Source organism: Kogia breviceps, chromosome 15, assembly GCF_026419965.1.
Source record: "Kogia breviceps isolate mKogBre1 chromosome 15, mKogBre1 haplotype 1, whole genome shotgun sequence".
NCBI lineage: Eukaryota > Metazoa > Chordata > Mammalia > Artiodactyla > Physeteridae > Kogia > Kogia breviceps.
Genome location: NC_081324.1, coordinates 78,652,557 through 78,678,581, shown reverse-complemented (window position 1 = coordinate 78,678,581; position 26,025 = coordinate 78,652,557). Strand labels below are relative to the sequence as shown.

The 26,025-nt window shown below is 46.6% G+C and overlaps 1 protein-coding gene across 4 annotated transcripts in view; it reads left to right on the top strand.

Moving 5' to 3' along the window:
• The window catches only part of KSR2 (kinase suppressor of ras 2), a 410,583-nt gene that overhangs the window by 322,503 nt on the left and 62,055 nt on the right, over positions 1 to 26,025 (top strand). For all 4 annotated transcript variants that reach the window (XM_067015445.1, XM_067015448.1, XM_067015444.1 and 1 more), the window contains 4 exons: positions 5,812 to 5,853; positions 6,507 to 6,579; positions 9,582 to 9,630; positions 11,267 to 11,634. In XM_067015445.1, coding sequence (XP_066871546.1) covers positions 5,812 to 5,853; positions 6,507 to 6,579; positions 9,582 to 9,630; positions 11,267 to 11,634 — 532 coding nt within the window. The remainder of the gene's footprint in view (positions 1 to 5,811; positions 5,854 to 6,506; positions 6,580 to 9,581; positions 9,631 to 11,266; positions 11,635 to 26,025) is intronic.

Below are 26,025 nucleotides of genomic sequence, written 5' to 3'. Positions count from 1 at the left end.
GGACCAGCAAAATCACTTCTAAGAATTTATATACAGAAATGTTTGCAAAGGGCACGGGCATCTGTATGTAAGGATTTCATGGGAACAGTAAAAAATTTGGACTCAACCCAAATGCCCATGAGGAGGGGAGGAGTGTTTGAATACGCTGATACATCTGTATAACCAAATACTCAGCCACCCTTAAAAAGAATGGAGTAGCTCTTTGTAAAGATCTACTCCATATCCTGACGTGGAACGATATCCACAATATCTTTTAAGTGGAAAATAAGTGGTGTGCAAAGCAACTGGTATAATAACATCCTATTTATTGTAAAATGGTTTTATATATTTGTATATGTATGTTTAAATGTGTGTGTGTATATATATGTTTGTAAATGCACACAGATGTCTGCAAGACTTCATGGCAGTGTTCTAAGAAAAGGAATTTTCTTTTATGCACTGCTGTAATGTATATAAGAGCAAGGAATATGCACCTGTTTTATAATTGAATAATAACAATAAAATGCAGTGTCGACAGGGAAAACAAAATAGGACCCTCCAGAAGGGCAGTCAGACCTTCCCTCTGTCTTAGGCAGTTTTCGCAAAATTCCCCCAGGGTGACAGGCATCTGTTCTGTTCATACAAGGCCCTGGTCACCTGTTATACTCTAGACTGTGAGCCTCTGTTGATGGGAAAAGGAGCTTTGGCTCTGGTTTCCTGCCAGACGTTGAGTTTTCTGAAGACAAGTCAAGCTAACGCCTAGGCATAAAAATGTCCCTGGCATTGATTGATCTAGAATATTCTTTCTCCAAAACAGGCTGTGCGGTTAATGGTCATTTGGCTCATTTGCTAACCTCAGGGCACGTGAAGGACACCCAGGGGCTCGGTGCGATTTGCGATTGTGCTCTGCTGGTCGGCTGGATGTCCTTGTTTTCCGTCACTCCCTTAAGAAGCCCGGTGCCATGTTGGACATGGCACAGTGTAGGATGGAGTCAAGAGGGCTACATTTGGATCCCAGATTTGCCCCTTCCCACCTCTGTGGCCTTGAGTATGGCACTGGCCCTGTTTAGATCTCAGTTTCTCATCTGTAAAATGGGTCTAACTTGCAAGCTTGTGTGACATTTGATGTGGGAAGGTACATGAAGGGGCTTCGTAAGGGACTATTGTGTGGGTTTTAGAGGCTGGAGTGTTCAAATGCCTTCTTTCTTGGGCGTAACCTAGTGCCACGTTTAGTGTCTGTCTCCTCCCTCAGAACGGCAGCTCCATGAGACTAGGAGACTAGTCTGCTTCATCCACCCCTCTGCGCCCAAAGCCCATCATAGTTGCCCACTGCTGAAGGCACTGATGAGATGTTTGCTGAATGAGTGAGTGAACGAGTGACTTGAGGCTCATGCACTGCCCAGAGCTGCTGGTTTGTTTGTTTGTTTTCCTTTAAACCGTCTTCTGGCCCTCAGACTGCATTCATCCATTCCGATATCCTTAATGGGTATTTATTAAGCATCTACTACACACCAGGTACTGTACAAGGCACGATGTATGGAGCAAGGCACAAACCAGAAATGCCCTGTAAAAGTTGGCCGTTGCTGCTGTAGCAAATCACCATGAGCTTAGAGGCTTAAAGCAGCAGAAATTTATTATCTTATGGTTGTGGAGGTGAGAAGTCCAAAATCAGTTTCACTGGGCTCAAAATCAAGGAGTTTGCAGAGCTGGTTTCTTTGGGAGGTTCTAGGGAGGCATCTATTTCCTTGCCTTTTCCCAGCCTCTAGAGGCTGCCTGCGTTCCTTTGCTCATGGCCTCGCATCACTCCAGCCTCTGCCTCTGTTATCACATCTCCTGTGATTGTCTCTGACTTGGATCCTCCTGCCTCCCTCTCATAAGGACCCTTGGGATAATGTTTAGGGTTCACCCAGAGAATCCAGGATAATCTCCTCATCTCAAGACCCTTAACTTCATCACATCTGCAAAGTCCCTTTTGTCATGTCAGGAAGCATAGTCACAGGTTCCAGTGGCTGGAATAGGGCCACCTTAGGGGTGGGGGTGGGGGAGAGGGCACCGTCCTGTCTGTCACAGGCTCTGTTCTCATGGAGTTTATAGCTTAGTGGGAGAGACGGGTGTTAGCCGAGCAGACATACACATGAAAATAGGATTATAAGTTGTGATAAGGGCGTGAAGGGAAAGAACAGTGCCATGAGCAAATTCAAGAAGAGAACAAGTTTAGGTTGAAAGGTCAGGGGCAGCTGAGTTCTGAAGACTGGCCAGAGAGGACTGGTGGGGAGTTGTCCAGGCAAAGAGAGGGGAACACGTACAAAGCCCCTGCCACGGGAAAGAGCTGGAAAAAAATGTCCCAATGGCTGGAGTGCCACAAACAAGGCACCAAGCAAGACTCAGAGCTGCAGGGCTGAGGCCTGGCAGGGCCTTGTAGGGCTTGGCAGGAATTTAGATTTTATTTAAGACACAATGAGAGGCAGTTGCAAGGTTTAGGCAGGGGATATTTTGAGCTTTCTTCTTTCCTTCTAGATCCTTCCTTTCAGATGACCACTCAGGCTGCTCTCTGGGGAGCCCATAGGGAGGGAATGGGGGCTTCAGAGTGGAAGAGCCTTCAAAGTGGCCTGCTTTCTCTCGGACCTCTGGTCATCTGCAGCCTCCCAGTTCCTGGGTCCTCGTTGATGCCCGAGAGCCAGGAGCCACTTGGGTTCATCTGCTGTCCCTTGGACCTGCTTCTCGTTGGTGTCCGTTATCAGCAAGAACAGGCAGGACTCACAGCGCCCTTTCCCTCCTCCTCTGGCCAAGACTCTCTGCCTTTCAGTCATCAGGAGCGAGCTGTTATCAGGCACTTGAAGGGGTCCAGGTGGAGGCTGGCTCTGAGCGTGGGGGCATTTGCCAGGTGTCCCATTGGCTGACACCTGTCCCGTCTCAGAGTGGTGCCTTCTCTCGATCACCAGCCCCGCCTCCTTAAAAGAACACTTACCTGCCAGCTAACCTTTTCTGCAGACACTGAATCCTCAGTCCCAGTTGGGGAGGGAAGAGATCAACTAAGTCTCTTGACAATCCCAGGTAGTTTTTCTTCTTTTAATTTTAGCCCCTTGTTGACTAACAAAATATCTGCCTGCAGTGAAAAAAACCCAAGTTATCTAATGGAAGAAAGGTCCCTGACATCATGGAGGTTGGATTTCTTTTAAAACTTTGTTCTGTAACCTCGAATGAGTTGCTTCCCAGCCCAGGCACTTCATTTTCCAGAATCAAAAATGCATCCATTTCAATTCCAACTAGCTGAGATATTTGGGAATCGCTGTGCCAAAAGAGAGTTGAGTAATTCAACAAACGTGAGCAGCTTACCCACTGGGTGCAAGGCACCAAACCAGTTGCTTGGGATCCTGAGATGCCAGGACTTGCTGTCCATCCCAGGGGGAACTTATAAATCAGCTGCACCCTCAGGGGCAGCTAATGACTTAGCTCTCTGAAACGATCTGACTCTCTAAGAATTATAAAGCATTCTTGTCTGTTAGTTAAGAGAGCTTAGAAAGAGATCGGCTTATGCATCGCAGCTAATCCTGATTCTGCACTTTCTATGCACTCTTATCTCATGTCATGATGACCCCAGCCTTATGAAGGAGAGATTTTTATTATCCCCATTTTACACATCTGGAAACTGAGACTTGGAGAGAGTTGCTGAGGCTTTTATAAGCAATCCAAGGAAGAAGAAGAATTCGACCCTACAGGATCAGCTTCTAGGCTCCGGGCTTGGAACCACTGTACTAATTCTTGGTGAGCCAGCTTGTCGCTGAATGAATAAAACTGTTTCCGGAAGTATATTCACCAACTCAGACTCATATCTGATCCGATCCCTGCTCACTGCCTTTACTTGAGGATATAAAACTCTGTGTGACCTGTCCCCACCCCTGACACCCCTTGTACTCCCTGGTCCAGGTCCTCCACCTACTGGAATAGTGGTAACATTGGAAACATTGGGAATGTCCAGAACAACTGGCCTCCGGTGAACAGACTGGAAGTAAAATGAATTGTAAGAGAATGAGCAGTGACTTTGAGGAAGTTTCTTTTAGATGATTTTTCCCTAAATATGGAAATTAATTCATGCCTGTGGTAGGCAGAGTAGTGGACCCCCCCAAAGAGGACCACACGCTCTAATCCTGGGTTCTGTGAATATGTTACTTTATACGGCAACAAGACCTTGGCAGCTGTTACTAAATTAAGGCTCTTGAGGTGGAAAGATTACCCTGGATTATCTGGGTGGACTCGAAATGCAATCATGAGGAACCTTATAAGAGCGAGATGAGAAGGTCAAAGACAGCAGAAGGCGATGTCGGGACGGAAGCAGAGATCGGGGTGATGGTGCTGTGAGCCACGAAATGCAGGCGGGCTCTACAGCTGGAAAAGGCAAGGAGTGGATTCTCCTTTGGAGCCTCCAGAAAGAATCAGTCCTGCCAACACCTTCCTTTAGCCCCTTACAACTGTTTTTAGACTTCTGACTTCCAGAACTCGAAGAGGATAAAGTTGTACTGTTTTAAGCCATCCAGTTTATGGTAAGTTATTACAGCAGCAATAAGAAAACTGATACAATGCTCAATGCAGCAAACTGGAAAAACACAAGAAACACATAAAGGACTTTTTCCAGTTTTATTGAGATACAGTTGCCATACAACATTGTATAAGTTTAAGGATATAACGATTTGATATATGTATCTGTTGCAAAATAACATCCATCACCTCACATAGTTATCAATTGTTTTTCCTTGTGATGAGAACTTTTAAGATCTACTCTCTCAGCATCTTTCAAATAGACGATACAGTATTGTCAGTTACAGCCGCCATGCTGTACATCACATCCCCAGGACTTATTTGTCTTATAACTAGACGTTTGTACCTTTTGACCACCTTCACCCAATTCTCCTATCCCCATTCCCCACTTCTGGCAATCACAGATCTGGTCTCTGTTTCCATGAGTTTGTTTTTTTTTATAGATTCTGCATGTAAGTGAGAATATACTGTGTGTCTTTCTCTGTCTGGCTTACTTCACTTAGCATAGTACCCTCTAGGCCCATCCACGCTGTCACAAATGACAAGATTTCATTCTTTATTATGGCTGAATAGTTTTCAATTGTGTGTGTGTGTGTGTGTGTGTGTGTGTGTGTGTGTGTGTGTGTATTCTTTATCCATTTGTCTGTTGATGGGCACTTAGGTTGCTTCCATGTCTTTGGGATAGTGATTTCTTTTCCTTCGGATATATACCCAGAAATGGAATCGCTGGATCATATGGTAGTTCTAATTTTAATTTTTTTAGGAACCCCCATACTGTTTTCTATAGTGGCTCTACCAATTTACATTCCCACCAACAATGCACAAGGGTTTCCTTTCCTTTCCATCTTTACCAACACTTGTTATTTCTTGTCTTTTTGATAATAGACATCCTAACAGTTGTGAGGTGATACCTTAATTGTGGTCATAAAAGATTTTTTTTAAGCCACTGTCATGGCTCTGCCAGAAGGGAGAAGATTACTGTGTTAGATTATGGCTTTAGAGACTTTTCTCTCCGTATATGTGTGTCCTTACGCATTTAACAAAGATGGGACTGTGCTCAGGACGGCTCTCTGAGTTGGCGTGCTCTGTTTGCAGGCAGTGTCAGTGGGAGGCTTGGCTGGGATGCTTCTGGCTTCTTTACACATGTTCTCAGTCCCTTGGAATTCGGGGTGTCTGCAGAAGTCTGGAAACCTCGGGGGTGGGCAGAGAACCACAGGTGGCCGCAGGAGCCCCATCTGTTACCTGAAGGGCCCACCCAGGGCAGCGCTCACTGTGATGTTTTCTTTCTTTCGCAAGCGTCCCACTACTACAAATACAGGCAGCAGTTCATTTTCCCAGGTGAGTTTCATGTGAGCTCAGTGCCTCCTGAGCAAAAGCCCTCTGAGGCGTGGCAGCTGCTGGAGGGGATGGAGGCGAAGGTTGCCAGGGTGAATGAGCCCCAAGAGGACGGGGTGGAACCCCCAGACCACAGGCTGGCGACTGGCTATGGAGGTGGAGGAGGAAAGGGTGCGGGGTCCAAGGGCACAATGGCGTGGACGAGGTCCCAGAGCACAGTAGGAAGGACTGAGTGGGTGGTCTGCAGTGCACGGATGGGCAAGCGTGAGGAGGGGTCTAGAACCACGTGGCAGGGGAGAGATGGTCAAAGGGGCTTGAGTCGGGCGCTAGGAGACGTGAAGCCAAGTGGCCTCATCGTCCCAAAGGGGACTCAGGAGTGAGGAGGATCCAGTGGGTGCTCCAGGCCAGAGGCTTAGGGCCTCCGGCAGCCCCCAGGTGACAGTGGGGAACTTTGTTCAGGGTGTCATCCAGACCACTCGTGCGCCTAGGCAGGTAAATTCAAGTGGCCGGGGAAGGGAGAGAGGGGATTGGGCAGCCCCAGGGACTCACGGTCTGGGGAGAAGTTCTCAGCTGCCAGCATCCCCCGGGAATCAGGCTTTTGGGGGTGGTTGTGGGCCCCGAGTTTGGTTTCTCACTGTCTAATCTTTGACTCTCAGATGTGGTGCCGGCGCCAGAGACGCCGACCCGGGCGCCCCAGGTCATCCTGCATCCAGTGACCTCGAATCCAATGTAAGTGGAACAGAGACCTTTTCCCCGGCCCTGGCCCCTCAGTTTGTTCAGGGCCCATGTCTCCTTTCTTCCTTCTCCTGGAATTGATGGGGTGGGAAGCGGGAGAGAAGTATGAGGGGGCCACAGAGACAAGGGAATAACTCAAGCTAAGAGAGAGAGAGGGAGTGACAGCCCGGACCAAGAGAGGGACAGTACCCACCCCCTTGAGTCACTTCTGCCTTGTGTCCCTGGCCCTGCCGATCAAGTATGATTTCCAGGGGCCAGACCATTTCCTTCAGACCTCCAGACCCTCCTATGATCAGAAAGACCACTTCCCCCAGGCAATAGCTAGAGCTTAACGAAAAGGAACTTATTCTACATCATTATCCCCCTTTTAAAAAGGATAATTTAGGTTTATACCAGGGATCAGCAACTTACAGCCTATGGGACAAATCCAACTTTCAGCATGTTTTTATAAATAAAGTTTTATTGGAACACAGCCATGCCCATTTGTTCACAATGTGCTGTCTATGGAGGCTTTCAGACTACGACAGCAGAGATGAGTAGTTGCAACAGAGACCGTATGGCCGGCAAAGTGTAAGATATCTACTGCCTGGCCCTTTGCAGAACAAGTTTGCTGATCCCTGGTTTATAACATTATAAAAATAAAATAAGCTAATTTTGCGAAATTTGGACTATTCTGTAAAAAAAAGAAAGGAAAAATAATCACTTATAATTGCACCACTCTTAGAAGTGTGCTCTACTCATATTTTACATACTTGTGATCCACACTATAGGCAACTTCCATCCTGCTCTGTTTATCCCTTAATGCTATAACATCACATTTTTTCATATTGTTCTGGGCTCTTCATACACATTGATTTTAATGAATGTAAAATATCATATCGATGCAGAATAACTTCCTTAACCATTTCCCTACCGCTGGATCTTACATCTTCCTATATCTCACTGTTGTAAACAGCTGTGCAGCAAACATCTTTGTGTGTGGTGTCTTTAGCATCCTTAAGATACAGACCCTCTTTCCAGGTGGCCTATTGCTTGTGCAGCCAAAGTGAAATCACCTTCCTTGACTTCTGTGGTTGTGACCCAAGTCTGGGGCATGCTAGGGACCTAATTTTGATTTGACTTCTTTCCCAACTCACATTTTTGCCTACTTGGTTTTTCTTCTGGCTGCCCTAGCTGCTCCATCCTTTCTGACCCATGTTATAACCTTTGTTAAAGACCCAAATGGTACACTTCGGAAATCAAAGGAGCAGCAACTTGCCTAGGGATATTGTGCTGACATCTAGCTCCAGATCATTTCTCTGCTGCACATAAACCAGTTCCACAATTTGTGCAAGATGAACCCCAGGTTATTAACTGAGAGTCAGGGAGTGCCAGTGAAAAACGGAGTCAATAAGCACCTGCCATCTGCTTAAATGTGCATGGAATGATGGGAACTGACTCTTTGCAGAAGGGAGATCATTTACTAGCCCCGGCTGCTGTAATCACGCCTTGATGCAAGCAGAGGTGAGCAGTCCATTCTGTTGGGCGTGAGGAAGGACTCCAGCTGCACTGTGCCACCCAAATCTCCCCCAGTGTGTCAGGTTTCCAGCATGTCAGCTGTCCTGAGGTGGTCTCTGCCTTCCCAAGCTGTACCGTAAATCATTGGCTAATAGGATGGCAAACGCTCCTTCTTTCTCCTTTGAGTTCTTAGAGTCTTCCAGACTCCCCCTCACCACTCCTCCTCCAGCAAGTGGGCTGACTCTCTCTGCAGGGTCAGCAGCTTTCTGGGCGAGGTCCGAGGGTCAGGATAGGGGAGGCCCCCCTCTGATGAGGAGATGGGTCGGGGGAATCTGCTAAGCTTCCACTGCGGAAGTAGGAAAGGGGTGTGGTGGCCCCTGTGATCCCTTCCCCCTACCAGTTCCAGCTCACTCCGTAAACGCATCCTCTGCTCCAAAAACCCACTGCCCCCAAATCCTTTAACACATATGGTGCCCCACACCTCCATCACATACCATGTGCTCCAACACGCCCACACACCCCCAACACATCACCAGTTACACCATCAAGAATGGCACGCCCCCTCCCCCAGCATCCCCAGCATGTACACCCAACTCGCACGCACACAGAACAACCCCTGCACAGAGCACATTCCGTGATACCCACGCAGTCCTCGGTGGACACGTGGCACTCACATTACGCCCCCAGCACCCATCCCCAGCTTGTTCCCGTACTCAGAACACAGCTGCAGCTCACAAGCTCGTGAATGCCAGAGTCACACACACACACACACACACGCCCATGTCTTCCACTCCAATGCGGTCTGGCTTCCTCCTCATTCTCACCCTGCGCATGTCTTCTGAACGTGATGGGCAAGGTGCAACTCAAAACACTGCTAACTTTCAAATATATCCAGTAATCCTCTCTCCTGGGAATGTGCACGCCCTCCGTTTATTCAACACATACCTAACTTTCAACCCTTGTTACTTGTAGCCTTTCTGTCCAACAGTAGTAATATAAATATTCCTTAAAGTCAGGAAGCCATGTCAATTTCCACTCTGTAGCCCTCTAAAGGTCTGGTACTGTTCCTGGCACATACTTCTAATCAAATGAATGAATGAATAAGTGAGCAAAAAACCAAATGAACACTAGGATCCTTCCAAAAGATTCAGAACTGTAGAGATCGGATTCATTCTTTCCTAGGAAACACCTAGAGCTCTAAGGTTCCTGCCATGCATGGCATTTAGGCCAGTTTATAAGGAAACTGCTAGATTAGTGGAAACCAACAAAGAAAACTGAATCCTGAGCAGGCCAGAAAATCTATTTAAGACAATGTCCTTGCACACCACTTCTTGGTGGCAAGGTTATGGATTATTCTAGACACAAGCATTGAAGTGAAATTGGAGGAAAAAGCTTGGTGGTGAGGACTTCTCACTTTAAGACATTTCTTACATGGATCAAGTCAATGCATGGACCCATCTTCTCACCTGAGGGTCACGTTTATTTTTCTTTCTTTAAAGCTTGGAAGGAAATCCATTACTTCAAATTGAAGTGGAGCCAACCTCAGAGGTGAGAACTGGAGAGCAAGGAAGCAACTTTTTCCGGGGGCTACCCACTTGGCAAAGCCGATAGATGTCTTTGAGGACGCAGAGGGCTTGGGGCGGGCTGGGGGTGCAGTGTCCCTGTTTGATGGCTGTTCTAACTCCGGGACGACTAATGAGCGGGTGGCCCCTCCCGGCACTGAGCCTAATGGGCTGTTATATGGTGTGCATCACGGAAAAGCTAGCTGTGCAAAAGTTGGCAAGTGATTTGCATTCTTAGTTGAAAATTCAGCTCAGGGCTGGGTGAGTACCAAGCGGGATATGCCCCACTGCTTTCTAAAGAACATGTGGTAGGAGGAGACAGGAGCCTCAGGGACATTGGCTTGGCGGGGTATTGAGAATGTGCTGGGGCTTCTTCCCACCTCCTGCCAGAGCCCCTGGAGGAATAAATGAAGACTTTGGGGTGAGAACCAGAGCCCTGACTCCTCGGCTCTGCTGGTCTGTCCTGAACTGAAAGGAGTGGAGTCAGGGTTTCCAGAGAAAATCATGTCCTTTTCTGGAACCATTGTGGTAGTTGGAAAATGACCGTGAAAGAAGGTGTATTTCCTGTGTCATTTCTCCTGAGTGTGCCGTTGGGGACAGCTTGCTCAGGTTTGGGGTCAGAGAGACCTGTACCCAGCCAAGGGGCCACCTTCTCTGGCTGTCTTGTCAGACTCCAAGCCCCTGAAAATCCCTCCTGGCCCTGACCTTATGACATTCTGGTTCAGAAAATCTGAGCGGGGCCTAGGAATCTGCATTTTCCAAGCCATCCCAGTGGATGTTTCATACAGGCGGTCAGGTCTGTGCAAAGAACTCAACAGATCTTCGCCTTATTGAAAACGTCACACCACCCCCAGGGGAAGATGTCATTAGCCCCACTTTATGATGAGAAAAAGAAGGCCCAGAGAAGTGAAGTGATTTGCCCAAGGTCACACAGCGGCCAGATTCCAGCTCATTTGGTCTGAGTGTTAGGCTCATTCTGTTAACCTCTCCCTCTTGTATCTCAGCTGCACAGGAACCCCAGGCCTCTGGCCTGTGCTGAGTAGCTCTGACCTCTCTCAGTTTCTGCCTCGTCAATTCCAAATTCCCTGGGGAAGCAAAGGCCCTCCGTGTCGAGGGTTGGCACATGTTATATGCAGGTGTATGGTGTACCCGTATTTCAGCCCGTCGTCTTTCTTACTCCCACATAAATAATCAGGCAAGTCAAAACATCATGGTCGAGTAGGAGGGCATCAGGTATTAGGATTTAAGAGGGCTGAATCTTAATCCTGGCTCAGCCTGGCTGCCTGACCAGAGCTAGACACTTCCCACAGGGACTAACCATCCCCGTTTGCCAGTTTTCCAAGTGTGAGACTTCCAGTGCCCGAACGGGCAAAATCATGGGAAACCGGAATACGTGGTCCTCCTGGCACTTCCCCTCTCTGAGCCTCTCAGTTCCCCTTTCGCACAAGAGGGATGGATTGCCAGGATCTCCCTTTCAGCTACTCCGCTGCAGTCCAGTGATAGGCAGGAGGTACCTGGGCAAATAGAGAGACACGTGTGCACCAGCCGAATAGGCCACAGTGGGACCTGGCGGGCGGCTGGGGCAGCGGTGGGAACTGACCCCTCTCCCCCTCTGGCCGCAGAACGAGGAGGCTCACGACGAGGCCGAGGCATCAGAGGACGACTTTGAGGAGATGAACCTGGCCCTCCTCTCGGCCCGGAGCTTCCCGCGCAAGGCCAGCCAGACCAGCATCTTCCTTCAGGAGTGGGACATCCCCTTTGAGCAGCTGGAGATCGGCGAGCTCATCGGAAAGGGCCGCTTCGGGCAGGTGTACCACGGCCGCTGGCACGGGGAGGTGGCCATCCGGCTGATCGACATTGAGACGGATAATGAGGGCCAGCTCAAGGCCTTCAAGCGCGAGGTGATGGCCTACAGGCAGACGCGGCACGAGAACGTGGTGCTCTTCATGGGCGCCTGCATGAGCCCGCCGCACCTGGCCATCATCACCAGGTCAGTCCCGCCCGGGGCCCCCGCCCGTGCGCTCACTCCCAAAGCCCTGCTGCCGGCGGCGGTGAGAAGCGCGGCTTCTGGTGAACTCAACGTTCCGGTAAATAGAGAGCCTCCGGCTTTAGCAGTCACAACTCACATGGTTTTAAGGCTTGAGAGTCCAGAGAATACGATTAATGCTAGAACTCTGGCAGAGCGGTGCCCTGGAGCGGGCACCGCGTGGGAAGTCAGAAAGGCTGATTCGAAACCCGCCCGTGCTCCATGTTTGTGAAACAACGTCTCCGAGACTCACTTTCTGCAAATGTAAATTGAACGGATTAGGCTAAAGCAGGGGTCAGCAAACTTTCTCTCTGAAGGGCCCAACAGTATTTTTGGCTTTGCGGGCCATACAGTTTCTCTGGTGACTGCTCAACTCTGCTACTGTAGTGTGAAAGCAGCCTCAGACAAGATGCAAATGGTTGTGTGTGGCTGTGTGCCAATAAAACGTTATTAACACAACCAGGCGATGGGCTGGGTTTGGCCTGCAGACCCTAGTTTGTTGACCCCTGGACTGACATTCTGATGACTTGCTCTGGCTTTCATTAAAATAGCTTTCATTAAAACTTGCATTAAAATAGTTCTACTTATGTAGAACTCTACCATGGTTGTTTTAAATATCCAGGATCCATGGTCTATAGCTGCACAAAAGGGGTAGTTAACAGAGAACTGACATTAAGAAAACGTCACGTGATAGGAACTTTCTTGGACTTGCTCTCTCTAACCTGTAGGCATTGAAAGAAAAATAGCTTTGGTTTCAGTTGAACAGTTGTGGAACAATCCTTTGGTGTGTTTTTAACTCTGGCCTTTGCTCCTCTGTTGCATTAGGACTGGCCACAGCAGCAGTGTTCTTGGTGTGTCCTGTGAGGCCAAGTGTCCATTAGGAGACCTCATTCTTATTCTCAACCCAGGGAATAAGATCCCAAATACACAAGCCTCACATTTTGGCAGGTGCCATAGTGGGAGCTGTGGGCTCAGGGAAGAGCTGCTATGTCTTTGCTCTGTTCCCTTGTGATCCATACAAAGCCTTTTTGAGTCCATTTGTAAGACCTGGGTGATCGGTAGCAGGTGTGTTATTGTCTTTCACCATTGATTATGCAGTTGGTGGGTTGACTGGAACCCACGTGTCAAATGGTAAGTGCTTGCAAAGGACTAGAGATCTAAGGATGGCCCTTCAACCCTCCTTAAACCAGGGTAGAAATTGGCGGTTCTCAACTCTACACAGGACCAGAAGTGACTCTCAAATAATCAGCCCAGATCATATTCAGGGGCTGAGCTGTCCTGATTCGGTGAGTGTATCAGTAAGCTTTTGCTGAGTAACAAATACCCCAAAGTCACAGTTTCTTTCTAGTCTGCAAACAGTTCTGGGCTGAGCCAGGCTCAGTAGCTGGGCTCTTGGATGTGTCTGTGGTCCGCTGGCTGGTCAGACTGAGGGCTGGTCAGTCTCAGACACCCTCACTCACGTGTCTGCTGGTTGGCAGACTGTCAGTTGGGGTGCCTCGGTTCTCCTCCACCCAGCCTCTCATCCCCCCAACAGGCCAGCCTGGGCTCATTCCCATGGGTGGTCTCAGGGTTCCAAATGCAGCAAGACAACAAGAGGTCAAGCCCTGTTGGACAAGGGCCTTTCACATCTCTGTCTGCGTTGCATTGGCTGATGTCCATTGGCCACAGCAAGTCACGTGGCCAACCTCCATCCAAGGCATGGAGAACAGAGTCTGCCTTTGGATGGGAGGATTTGCAATGCCATGTTGCAAGAACGTGGATGCAGGGAGAGAGACAGTCTGTGGCCATTCTTACCACCTACCACTGCACGTAAGACCCTTAGCTCCCTTTTCTTTCCCCTTTCTAGTATGTATCATCTATATTAGCAGGCTGTCAACGGTCCTTTATGTGAGGTGCACAAGTCTGGTTGGAAGTTGGTCTTTCCTCCACCACTGGCCTTCTGCCTACTGTTCCCAGCAGTCTGTTAACTCAACTTTCTCTCTGGTCAGCCCCTCACCTGACCTGCTAACCACTCTTTTTCAAATCCCCAAATTAGAAATTTGAAATCCATCATCTCTTCTCCTTTGCCTAGACACTCTAAGGGGACCTCCTGGCCTCTGACTTTTTCAGGGGTATCAGTGGAACCCAGTTACCCAAGCCTCCCTCCCCTCTTTCCCAAGGGCTGGCTAATTGGAAATGGATGGATTCAGTCAGCAGCCATCCTTGAAAAAAGAGTGGTCATTATGAAAATGTGTTGCTCCCCCTGCAAGCCAGCTGCATTGGCAGCCCCTTTTCTATTACATACAAAATTCTGAGTCCCCCTCCCCAAGCACCATAACTGCCTGCATATTTCACAAATAGCGCAGCCTTTTCCTGGCACCATGATAAAGACTCTGCAGCTTTGGGACATATAATTGGTCTCTGAAGTGTTTTGGTATTTTGTTTGAAGAAGCCAGATGAGCCCCAAAGAAGTGGCATTTATTCCATATTATTGTGTCGTTATATATTTATCTTAGGGAGCGGCTGAGTGCCCTCCTCTCTCCCGTTCAGCAACGTCCACTTGTTGGCCACCCAGGTTTCTTATCTGAACATTCAGTTTAAAACCAAATATTTGAGTAATTTGATTAATCACTTGCATTCATGCAATTGGTTGGCAGAGGTTGATGGTTGGATGATAGCCAACCAACTGGAACAGTTTCTGGACCCTGGATTTATTTTACAGGGAACATAAGACCAGATAATTACCTGGCATATTCTGGATAAATTCACAATGGCGTGTTCTAGCCAATTACCTAGTAATTATCGTTGAAGTTAACAAGTATTTCTAAGATTAGCTTCCTGTAACGCGATGTGTGTGGCTCTTGGGGAATGAGTAATAACCAACTAGTTACCCAATTGCTAGATCCACAAATGCAATTAGCAGCAGTATTGCTAAATCGTTTCACGATTGGGTCATTATGAGATGATTGCAAAGCTATCGACAGTCGGCACAATTGCTCATTTTTTAAAACTCCAGATGGAATTTGAAAGCCAATAAAGATAGAGTTGAATGAAAGCATCTCCTATCCTTCTACCTTGCTGCAGCGTTTCTTTTTTTTTTTTTTAACATCTTTATTGGAGTATAATTGCTTTACAATAGTGTGTGAGTTTCTTCTTTACAACAAAGTGAATCAGTTATACATATACGTATGTTCCCATATCTCTTCCCTGTTGCATCTCCGTCCCTCCCACCCTCCCTATCCCACCCCTCTAGGTGGTCACAAACCACCTAGCTGATCTCCCTGTGCCATGCAGCTGCTTCCCACTAGCCATCTATTTTATGTTTGGTAGTGTATATATGTCCATGCCACTTTCTCACTTCATCACAGCTTACCCTTCCCCCTCCCCAGATCCTCAAGTCCATGCTCTAGTAGGTCTGTGTCTTTACTCCCATCCTACCCCTAGGATCTTCATGACATTTTTTTCCCCTTAGATTCCATATATATGTGTTAGCATACAGTATTTGTTTTTATTCTTCTGACTTACTTCACTCTGTATGACAGACTCCAGGTCGATCCACCTCACTACAAATAACTCAATTTCGTTTCTTTCTATGGCTGAGTACTATTCCATTGTATATATGTGCCACATCTTCTTTATCCATTCATCTGTTGTTGGACACCTAGGTTGCTTCCATGTCCTGGCTATTGTAAATAGAGCTGCAATGAACATTGTGGTACATGACTCTTTTTGAATTATGATTTTCTTAGGGTATATGCCCAGTAGTGGGATTGCTAGGTGGTATGGTTGTTCTATTTTTAGTGTTTTAAGGAACCTCCATACTGTTCTCCATAGTGGCTGTATCAATTTACATTCCCACCAACAGTGCAAGAGGGTTCCCTTTTCTCCACACCCTCTCCAGAGTTTATTGTTTCTAGATTTTTCGATGATGGCCATTCTGACAGGTGTGAGATGATATCTCATTGTATTCGTTCATGTGTTTGTTGGCAATCTGTATATCTTCTTTGGAGAAATGTCAATTTAGGTCTTCTGCCCATTTTTGGATTGGGTTGTTTGGTTTTTTGTTATTGAGCTGCATGAACTGCTTGTAAATTTTGGAGATGAATCCTTTGTCAGTTGCTTCATTTGCAAATATTTTCTCCCATTCTGAGGGTTGTCTTTTGGTCTTGTTTATGGTTTCCTTTTCAGTGCAAAAGCTTTTAAGTTTCATTAGGTCCCATTTGTTTATTTTTGTTTTTATTTCCATTTCTCTGGGAGGTGGGTTAAAAAGGATCTTGCTGTGATTTATGTCATAGAGTGTTCTGCCTACGTTTTCCTCTAAGAGTTTTATAGTGTCTGGCCTTACATTTAGGTCTTTAATCCACTTTGAGTTTATTTTTGTGTATGGTGTTAGGGAATGTTCTACTTTCATACTTTTACAGGTAGCTGTCGAGTTTTCCCAGCACCACTTATTGAAGAGGCTGTCTTTTCTCCATTTTATATTCTTGCCTCCTTTATCAAAGATAAGGTGACCATATGTGTGTGGGTTTATCTCTGGGCTTTCTATCCTGTTCCATTGATCTATATTTCTGTTTTTGTGCCAGCACCATACTGTCCTGATTACTGTAGCTTTGTAGTATAGTCTGAAGTCAGGGAGCCTGATTCCTCCAGCTCCATTTTTCGTTCTCAAGATTGCTTTGGCTATTCCGGGTCTTTTGTGTTTCCATACAGATAGTGAAATTTTTTGTTCTAGTTCTGTAAAAAATGCCAGTGGTAGTTTGATAGGGATTGCATTGAATCTGTAGATTGCTTTGGGTAGTAGAGTCATTTTCACAATGTTGATTCTTCCAATCCAAGAACATGGTATATCTCTCCATCTATTTGTACCATCTTTAATTTCTTTCATCAGTGTCTTATAATTTTCTGCATACAGGTCTTTTGTCTCCTTAGGTAGGTTTATTCCTAGATATTTTATTCTTTTTGTTGCAATGGTAAATGGGAGTGTTTTCTTAATTTTACTTTCAGATTTTTCATCATTAGTGTATAAGAATGCCAGAAATTTCTGTGCATTAATTTTGTATCCTACTACTTTACCAAATTCATTGATCAGCTCTAGTAATTTTCTGGTAGCATCTTTAGGATTTTTTATGTATAGTATCATGTCATCTGCAAACAGTGACAGTTTTACTTCTTTTCCGAGTTGGATTCTTTTTATTTCTTTTTCTTCTCTGATTGCTGTGGCTAGAGCTTCCAAAACTATGTTGAATAAGACTGGTGAGAGTGGGCAATCTTGTTTTGTTCCTGATCTTAGTGGAAATGGTTTCAGTTTTTCACCATTGAGGATGATGTTGGCTGTGGGTTTGTCCTATATGGCCTTTATTATGTTGAGGAAATTTCCCTCTATGCATACTTTCTGCAGGGTTTTTATCATAAATGGGTGTTGAATTTTGTCGAAAGCTTTCTCTGCATCTATTGAGATGATCATATGGTTTTTCTCCTTCAATTTGTTAATATGGTGTATCACGTTGATTGATTTGCATATATTGAAGAATCCTTGCATTCTTGGAATAAACCCCACTTGATCATGGTGTATGATCCTTTTCATGTGCTGTTGGATTCTGTTTGCTAGTATTTTGTTGAGGATTTTTGCATCTATGTTCATCAGTGATATTGGCCTGTAGTTTTCTTTCTTTGTGACATCTTTGTCTGGTTTTGGTATCAGGATGATGGTGGCCTCATAGAATGAGTTTGGGGGTGTTCCTCCCTCTTCTATCTTTTGGAAGAGTTTGAGAAGGATAAGTGTTAGCTCTTCTCTAAATGTTTGATAGAATTCACCTGTGAAGCCATCTGGTCCTGGGCTTTTGTTTGTTGGAAGATTTTTAATCACAGTTTCAATTTCAGTGCTTGTGATTGGTCTGTTCATATTTTCTATTTCTTCCTGGTTCAGTCTTGGAAGGTTGTGCATTTCTAAGAATTTGTCCATTTCTTCCAGGTTGTCCATTTTAGTGGCATAGAGTTGCTTGTAGTAATCTCTCCTGATCTTTTGTATTTCTGCAGTGTCAGTTGTTACTTCTCCTTTTTCATTTCTAATTCTGTTGATTTGAGTCTTCTCCCATTTTTTCTTGATGAGTCTGGCTAATGGTTTATCAATTTTGTTTATCTTCTCAAAGAAGCAGCTTTTAGTTTTATTGATCTTTGCTATCGTTTCCTTCATTTCTTTTTCATTTATTTCTGCCCTGATCTTTATGATTTCTTTCCTTCTGCTAAATTTGGGGGGGGGGGTTGTTCTTCTTTCTCTAATTGCTTTAGGTGCAAGGTTAGGTTGTTTATTTGAAATGTTTCCTGTTTCTTAAGGTAGGATTGTATTGCTATAAACTTTCCTGTTAGAACTGCTTTTGCTGCATCCCATAGGTTTTGGGTCATCATGTCTCCACTGCTATTTGTTTCTAGGTATTTTTTGATTTCCTCTTTGATTTCTATAGTGATTACTTCGTTATTAAGTAGTTATTGTTTAGCCTCCATGTATTTGTAATTTTTACAGATCTTTTCCTGTAATTGATATCTAGTCTCATAGCATTGTGGTCGGAAAAGATACTTGATACGATTTCAATTTTCTTAAATTTACCAAGGCTTGATTTGTGACCCAAGATATGATCTATCCTGGAGAATGTTCCATGAGCACTTGAGAAAAATGTGTATTCTGTTGTTTTTGGATGGAATGTCCTATAAATATCAATTAAGTCCATCTTGTTTAATGTATCATTTAAAGCTTGTGTTCCTTTTTTATTTTCATTTTGGATGATCTGTCCATTGGTGAAAGTGGGGTGTTAAAGTCCCCTACTATGATTGTGGTACTGTCGAATTCCCCTTTTATGGCTGTTAGTATTTGCCTTATGTATTGAGGTGCTCCTATGTTGGGTGCATAAATATTTACAATTGTTATATCTTCTTCTTGGATTGATCCCTTGATCATTATGTAGTGTCCTTCTTTGTCTCTTGTAATAGTCTTTATTTTAAAGTCTATTTTGTCTGATATGAGAATTGCTACTCCAGCTTTCTTCTGATTTCCATTTGCATGGAATATGTTTTTCCATCCCCTCACTTTCAGTCGTATGTGTCCCTAGGTCTGAAGTGGGTCTTGTTTTGGGTTTGTTATTGTAGGTCTTTTCCTTCTCTGTGTTTCTTGCCTAGAGAAGTTCCTTTAACATTTGTTGTAAAGCTGGTTTGGTGGTGCTGAACTCTCTCAGCTTTTGCTTGTCTGTAAAGGTTTTAATTTCTCCATCAAATCTGAATGAGATCCTTGCTGGGTAGAGTAATCTTGGTTGTAGGTTTTTCTCCTTCATCACTTTAAATATGTCCTGCCACTCCATTCTGGCTTGCAGAGTTTTTGCTGAAGGATCAGCTGTTAACCTTATGGGGATTCCCTTGTGTGTTATGTATTGTTTTTCCCTTGCTGCTTTTAATATGTTTTCTTTGTATTTAATTTTTGATAGTTTGATTAATATGTGTCTTGGCATGTTTCTCCTTGGATTTATCCTGTATGGGACTCTCTGTGCTTCCTGGACTTTATTAACTGTTTCCTTTCCCATATTAGGGAAGTTTTCAACTATAATATCTTCAAATATTTTCTCAATCCCTTTCTTTTTTTCATCTTCTTCTGGGACCCCTATAATTCGAATGTTGGTGGGTTTAATATTGTCCCAGAGGTCTCTGAGACTGTCCTCAGTTCTTTTCATTGTTTTTTCTTTATTCTGCTCTGCAGTAGTTATTTCCACTATTTTATCTTCCAGGTCACTTATCTGTTCCTCTACCTTAGATATTCTGCTATTGATCCCTTCTAGAGTATTTTTAATTTCATTTATTGTATTGTTCATAATTCCTTGTTTCCTCTTTAGTTCTTCTAGGTCCTTGTTAAATGTTTCTTGCATTTTCTCTATTCTATTTCCAAGATTTTGGATCATCTTTACTATCATTATTCTGAATTCTTTTTCAGGTAGACTGCCTATTTCCTCTTCATTTGTTAGGTCTGGTGGGTTTTTACTTTGCTCCTTCATCTGCTGTGTGTTTTTCTGTCTTTTCATTTTCCTTAACTTACTGTGTTTGGGGTCTCCTTTTCGCAGGCTGCAGGTTCATAGTTCCCATTGTTTTTGGTGTTTGTCCCCAGTGGCTAAGGTTGGTTCAGTGGGTTGTGTAGGTTTCCTGGTGGAGGGGACTAGTGCCTGTGTTCTGGTGGATGAGGCTGGATCTTGTCTTTCCGGTGGGCAGGTCCATGTCTGGTGGTGTGTTTTGGGGTGTCTGTGTCCTTATTATGATTTTAGGTAGCCTCTCTGCTAATGGGTGGGGCTGTGTTCCTGTCTTGCTAGTTGTTTGGCATAGGGTGTCCAGCACTGTAGCTTGCTGGTCGTTGAGTGAAGCTGGGTCTTGGTGTTGAGATGGAGATCTCTGGGAGTTTTTTCGCCGTTTGATATTACGTGGAGCTGGGAGGTCTCTTGTGGACCAGTGTCCTGAAGTTGGCTCTCCCACCTCAGAGGCACAGCACTGACTCCTGGCTGGAGCACCAACAGCCTTTCATGCACATGGCAAATTTCAGGCACCATTCTTCAGTATGTTTCATAGGCATGTTCAGGAAACAGAGCAGTGATTAACACAGATGAATATAGCCTCTCTCGAGCTTTCGCGCCACCCTGGTCTCGGATCTCCCGCCCCTGCTCCTCAAGCCGCATCCCCATGGGAGGCGGGGCTGCATGGTAATGCCGCTGCAGCATTTCTTAGACCACAGTTTCCCCATCTGTAAAATGAGCAGGTAAAAGCAGATGTTTGTTGCAGGGTCCTTCTTTGGTTCTCTGAGACTGGGCTGTTTCAGAAGCAGACTGGAACTGCTCTGGGGCAGGACTTCCCAAAATATGGGCCACCAGAACTTCCTGCATCAGAGCCAACAAAGGGAGGTAGATCGCTAAAATGCAGGCTCCTGGGTGCTACCTCTGTTAGTTTCCTAGGGCTGTCATGACAAATTGCCACAAACTTGATGGCTTAAAACGCCACACATTCATTCTCTTACAGGTCTGCAGGTCAGAAGCCTGGAGTGGGTCTCGGTAGACTATAATCAAGGCAAGCCTGCTTTCTTTTCTGGAGGCTGCAGTGGTGACTCTGTCCTTGCCTTTCCCAGCCTTTGGAGCTGGCCTTCCTTGCATTTCTTGGCTTGTGGCCCCTTCCTCCGTCTTCAAAGCCAGCAGCATGGCGTCTTCCGGCGTCACGGGTCACATCTCCCTCTTATAAGGACGCTTGTGATTACATGTAGGATCCACCCAGATAATCCAAGATAATCTCCCATTTCAAGATGCTTGGCTTAATCACACCTGCCAAGTCCCTTTTGCCATATAAAGTAACTGTCACGGTTTCTAGCGATTAGGAGCTGGATATTGTTGGGAGCCATTTTTCAGTCTGCCACATTACCCTCAGTCTGGTGCATCCAGTCTATTTGTAGCTGAAGCCTTTTCAACCAAGCTCCCCAGCCCATTCTAATTTGACTAATATTTGGGGGCCCTGCCTTAGAGAGTGTCTCCAGGAAGTACTGTTATGTGCCCAGCATTGGTGTCAGATGTGTCCAGCTAGTGCAAAGGGAAATGGAAGCAGGGAAATTTTCCAAGGAAAATAGACCAGACAGAATTACATAGAATTGGGATCTCAGTGGGAGGTAATTTGTTATTTATCTGGTGACAGGGCTATGGGTCAACCTACCTTAGCTTGGGGCCATGGAGACAAAGACAAAGTAAATCCCTGAAATTGATGTCTTCGAGAGGGCTTCACTGGGGGATCCTGAACCCATCCCAGCTTTGTTACAGATGTGGAAACTGAGACCAGGAGAGGAAAAGTGGAGCCAGGAGAGGAAAAGTGGAGCCAGGACAGGAGCACGGATCTCCATCGTCAATACACCTCATCTTCTGACAGCTTGAAAACCCCATCCTTCTCCAATGCTTGTTCATCCATTCATCCATCCAACAGATATTTAGTAAACACTTATTAAGCACCAGGCATTTTGCTGAATGTTAGGGGACGAAGGTGAGCAAGACAGACATGGACCCAGTTCACAGAGTGCTGTCGTTTTTAGTAGGAGAGACAGACTAGTACTAAAGTGGTAATGAGATAATTCAAGTAAGTCCCAGTCTGTTGAGGGAAACAAACTGGAGAGATGTGCTACAGAGGGACTTGGGTGTCGTGGTTATTTTGGGGGTGGGTGTGGCGGGTCCAGGAAGCCTCTCTGAAGAAGTGGTATTTGGGCAGGGACCTGGATGCTAGGAGCCAGCTGTGCAGACTCAGGGGCAGGGCACACCCAGCAGAGGGAACAGCAAATGCAAAGGTCCTGGGGTAGGAATAAGCAGGGAGTGTTTGAGGACCAGAAGGAAGACTGTGGTGGCAAAGCATGGTGGCTGAGGGCAAGAGGGTAGAAGATGAGGGTAAATAAGCTGGCAGGAGCCAGACTGTGGAGGGGAGGGGGCTCTCAAGCCTGGTTGGGGAGCGGGGAGCTTTTCAAACAATACCGACACCTACCCCAGTCTCTCAGCCTCGACACTGTGACATTTGGGGCTGGATGATTCATTTATGGGGGCTGTCCTGTGCATTCTAGGATGTTTAGCAGCATCCCTGCCTCCTTCCCACTAAATGCCAGTAGTACCAAGTCCCTATTAGTTGTGATAACCCGGATGTCTTCAAACATTGCCAACGTCCCCTGGGGCAAAGTCGCCCCAGCTGAGAACCTTTGCCCTGGGGTCTCTGATTTAATTAGCCTGGATGGGGCCGGGACCTCAGTACAAAACCTCCCCAGGTGACTCTGTCGGCAGTCAGGAGACCCTCTGTCGTAGGACCTAAAAGCTTGGTCTGGATTTTATGCTCCATGCAGCAGGCAGGGACAACATCTGGTGTCTTTGAGGGCAAAACCTGGGACACTTCCAAAATGAAGGGTGACAGCCCAAGGGAAGTATTTTGGCAGCTGCAGAGGCAACAACAGTTCAAGGAAATGTCAGTTTATCTACCCTAACGTCCCAACATGGTCAGAGAGCTGATGGCTTCAGCCGCCGCCAGCATCCTCTCCTCCAGCCCATCCCACTACCCTTGGCCAGCCCAGGAGAGCCTATGTTACGAAGACCGCCCTATCGTGGTCGCTGTTTTAACAGCGGACAAGGGTCTGCACCTGCGTAGGGGAAGCCTAGGGAGGCAGAAACTGCCTCCTTCTCCCCAGAAAGGTTTATCACAATGTCTCGTTGTCCTCCTTAGCTTCTGCATCAGCCCTCCCTCAGGACAGGAGGACATGGAGAGCTGTGGGCCAGGCAGAGACTGTGGTTCTGTCACCTGCTTCCTCTTCTTGCAACTGAAGGAGGCACAACTGATCTTCTTTGTTGAAACCATTTCACTGATTGAGGGGCATTTATTTAATGTTAATAAATGCAGAACCCCCAAAATAAACCCCCCAAAGCAACAGATTCCACCAGCCTTCAGCAAGGCACAGTGATGGTCTCCGGTTATCGCTGTGCCCATTTTACAGGTGGTAAAACTGAGGTCTGAGGTCGGCGAGGTCAAGGGAGCCCTTGCCCAGGTCATAGAACAAATAACTGGCGGAACTTGGAGTTGAGCAAATGTACATCTGAATATTAGTCTAGCATGTTCCTTCTTTGCCACTGCGTTGAGGGGGATGGGCTCAGCTCATAAGCAATAACCGGTCGGGGGAGTTTGCCACCTTTGATCATATCCAAATCAGCTGGTGGACTTGGTAACAATACAAGGCCGTGCCCCGTCTCACTCCAACGAGCCAAGGCCTCTGACTTTTTTATTAGGTTCCACATGACTGGGTACACCACAGTTTGAGAACTACTTTCTTATTAAACTGAGTTTCATTTTTTTGGAGCTTTGATTTTCTGTTTATGTACTTCTGAAATGCCCTGTAAGTTCCCATGGGGCCAACACACACACACCTCTTCCGTATACACCCTAAATGACACCCCAGCTCTCTCCTTTCTCTCTCCCATTCTTGTCCTCTCTCCCACACCCCTTCTCTCATTCATACAAACACATGCTGTCTTATTCTCTTTCCCTGTAAAAGACTCATTTCATTAATATTAGCAACTCACAAAGGTCGGATAGCCCAGAAGTCCCCACCCACCAAATAATTTTCTAGAATTCCCCCAAGTTGTTTAAATCTGTGCTTCATAGTGTGGACCCCTGACTAGCATCACCTGGGAACTTGTTAGAAATGCAAATTCTTATCCCCTCCCTGCCAATCAGAGGCTTGGGGGTGGGCCCAAGCCCCTCCAGGAGATTCTGATGCATGCTGGGGCTCAGACCCCGGCTTTAAAGAAAACTGTTCCTGCTCCCTGTGCCGCACGGGCGGGCTTTTCTACTGCCTAGAGTTTCCTGCATACTTCAAAACCTCCTTGCCCCCTCACCCAGCGATTCCGCCAGGAGGCACTGAGAGGTGAGCAGCTGAGTCCAAGGTGAGTGAGGGCCTAGAATGTCCCATTGTGAGAACCAGCAGGGGCCTTAGAGCCGTCTCTTAGCTTCAGTTCCCTGATGTATCTTTCACGGTCATTTACTGGACCTGTCTGAGAGCCGGGCTGGGGGCTGGATGCTCAGAACATAGCCCTTACATTTTACACAAGGACTTCATGTGCCACTAGAAGAGACAGATAAGAACAAGTTAAACAGACAATTAAGATAATTAAAGCATTTTGTTAAGTGCTGTGAAGGCCACAGGCAGTGGGAGGGCTGGGGTCAGAGCCACAGGTATGCTACTTGGAAGAGGCGCTCAGAGAGCTGTCCAGGGTTGGGGGGCGACATTTGAGCTGAGACCTAATGACGAGAAGGAGATGGCTGTGCAGAGAGGCAGAGAGAGCCGGCTAAGCAGCAGCACAGCAGGTGCAAAGCCCCTGAGGTGGTTACAGAACCAAATCTGGGTTTGCTCACCTACACACAGTAAGGCCAACCTACTGACACCAGGTTGTGGTGAAGGAAGGTGTGTCAGGCAAGGAGTACAGGCTGAACTCTCGAATGGCCTTCAGGGAAGCGTTTTAAAGACACAGTGAGGGGAGAGGGTGTGGGGTATGCGATCGGCTCGTGGACACTCTTCTCGTTGGTTGGTGGTGGAGTAATCGGGAGTCAACATCATCAGTCTTCTGGTTCCAACCGGTGTGGTCTGGGGTCTGCGTGCTTGTGGGCAGCACGTAGTTAACTTCTTCCACCTGGTGGGGGATTCAGTATCTGCAAAACAGCTCAGAGGATGTGGCTCAATATTATCTACAGCCCTTGAAGAGGAACTAAAGGTCCTTGACTTTGCTTAATGGCTAAACTATTATTGTTTTGTTTTGCTTGACTATTTTCCTTTGTTTCTGCATTTTCTCACTTCTCTAGTTAACTTTGTTCTTTGAAACCCAGGGAAGGCCTGGGAGGCTGCAATTTTTCTGTAAACTACAGGCAAGGGAAGGACATGGCTGGGGGGGGGGGTGTCTCTCCCGGGAAGGCCCCATAGGGCTCTCTGCTCGGTTACAGTCCCCCCTTCTCTTCAATACTCCTCAACCTTGAGGGGGAACAAGGGCGGGACAAGAAAAGGAATAAAGTTTTGGGCACAGAGGTTACTCATAAACTCGGCAGAGGAACCGGTTTTAGGTGGACTGGGTTTCATGGTGGGAATGAGGTGGGCCCGTCTGAGGGCCACAAGGAAGCAAGTGCAAGTGACGGCAGGGTGCGGGGAGGGGAGGAGCTGCGGGGCCTCAGCAGTGCAGCTTTAAAGCCTTGGAGTTCATCCTAATGCCGGGGAAGCTAGTGACAGATTTTAAACAGGAGCTGCTCCCACCACTCTGGAAGTTTCCTGGTGGCCTGGCTGCTGCCTCCTTTGACACTCAGCTGCTTGTATCCAATGTGTCGAAACTCATTTGGTCGAGAGCCATGAGGCCATCGACCGAGCCCAGCTTTGAAGGACACAGGCCGAGGTGTCCCGGCCGTCAGCGTGGTGTTTCTGCCACGTGGAGCTTCAGGAAAGGTACTGAATGATCCCTCTGCATTTGGGGACACGGTGAACTTCATCAAGATGCTTTTGCAAGGACAGGAGTAGGAGGGAGTGTTACCTAAACGTCTGGTCTCGATGGAGGGGCTTGGGCTGTGCACCCCAGGAAGGAGAAGGAAGGAGGGGCAGCGTTTCCCCACTGCTGACGGGAAGATTTTATTTCTCACTTAGTGCGTGTCATCAGTCCCCTTGCTGGGTGCCCAGAGTCCAAGCGCAATTCTGCGGTCATGTCATCTTGACTGTATTGCCCACATGCACACGACATCCAGCCCGTCCCCACCTCCCAGGGGCGAGGTAGTAATGAAATCCCACGGGGCCTCATTTGCACAGCATTTTAAATCCAGTAA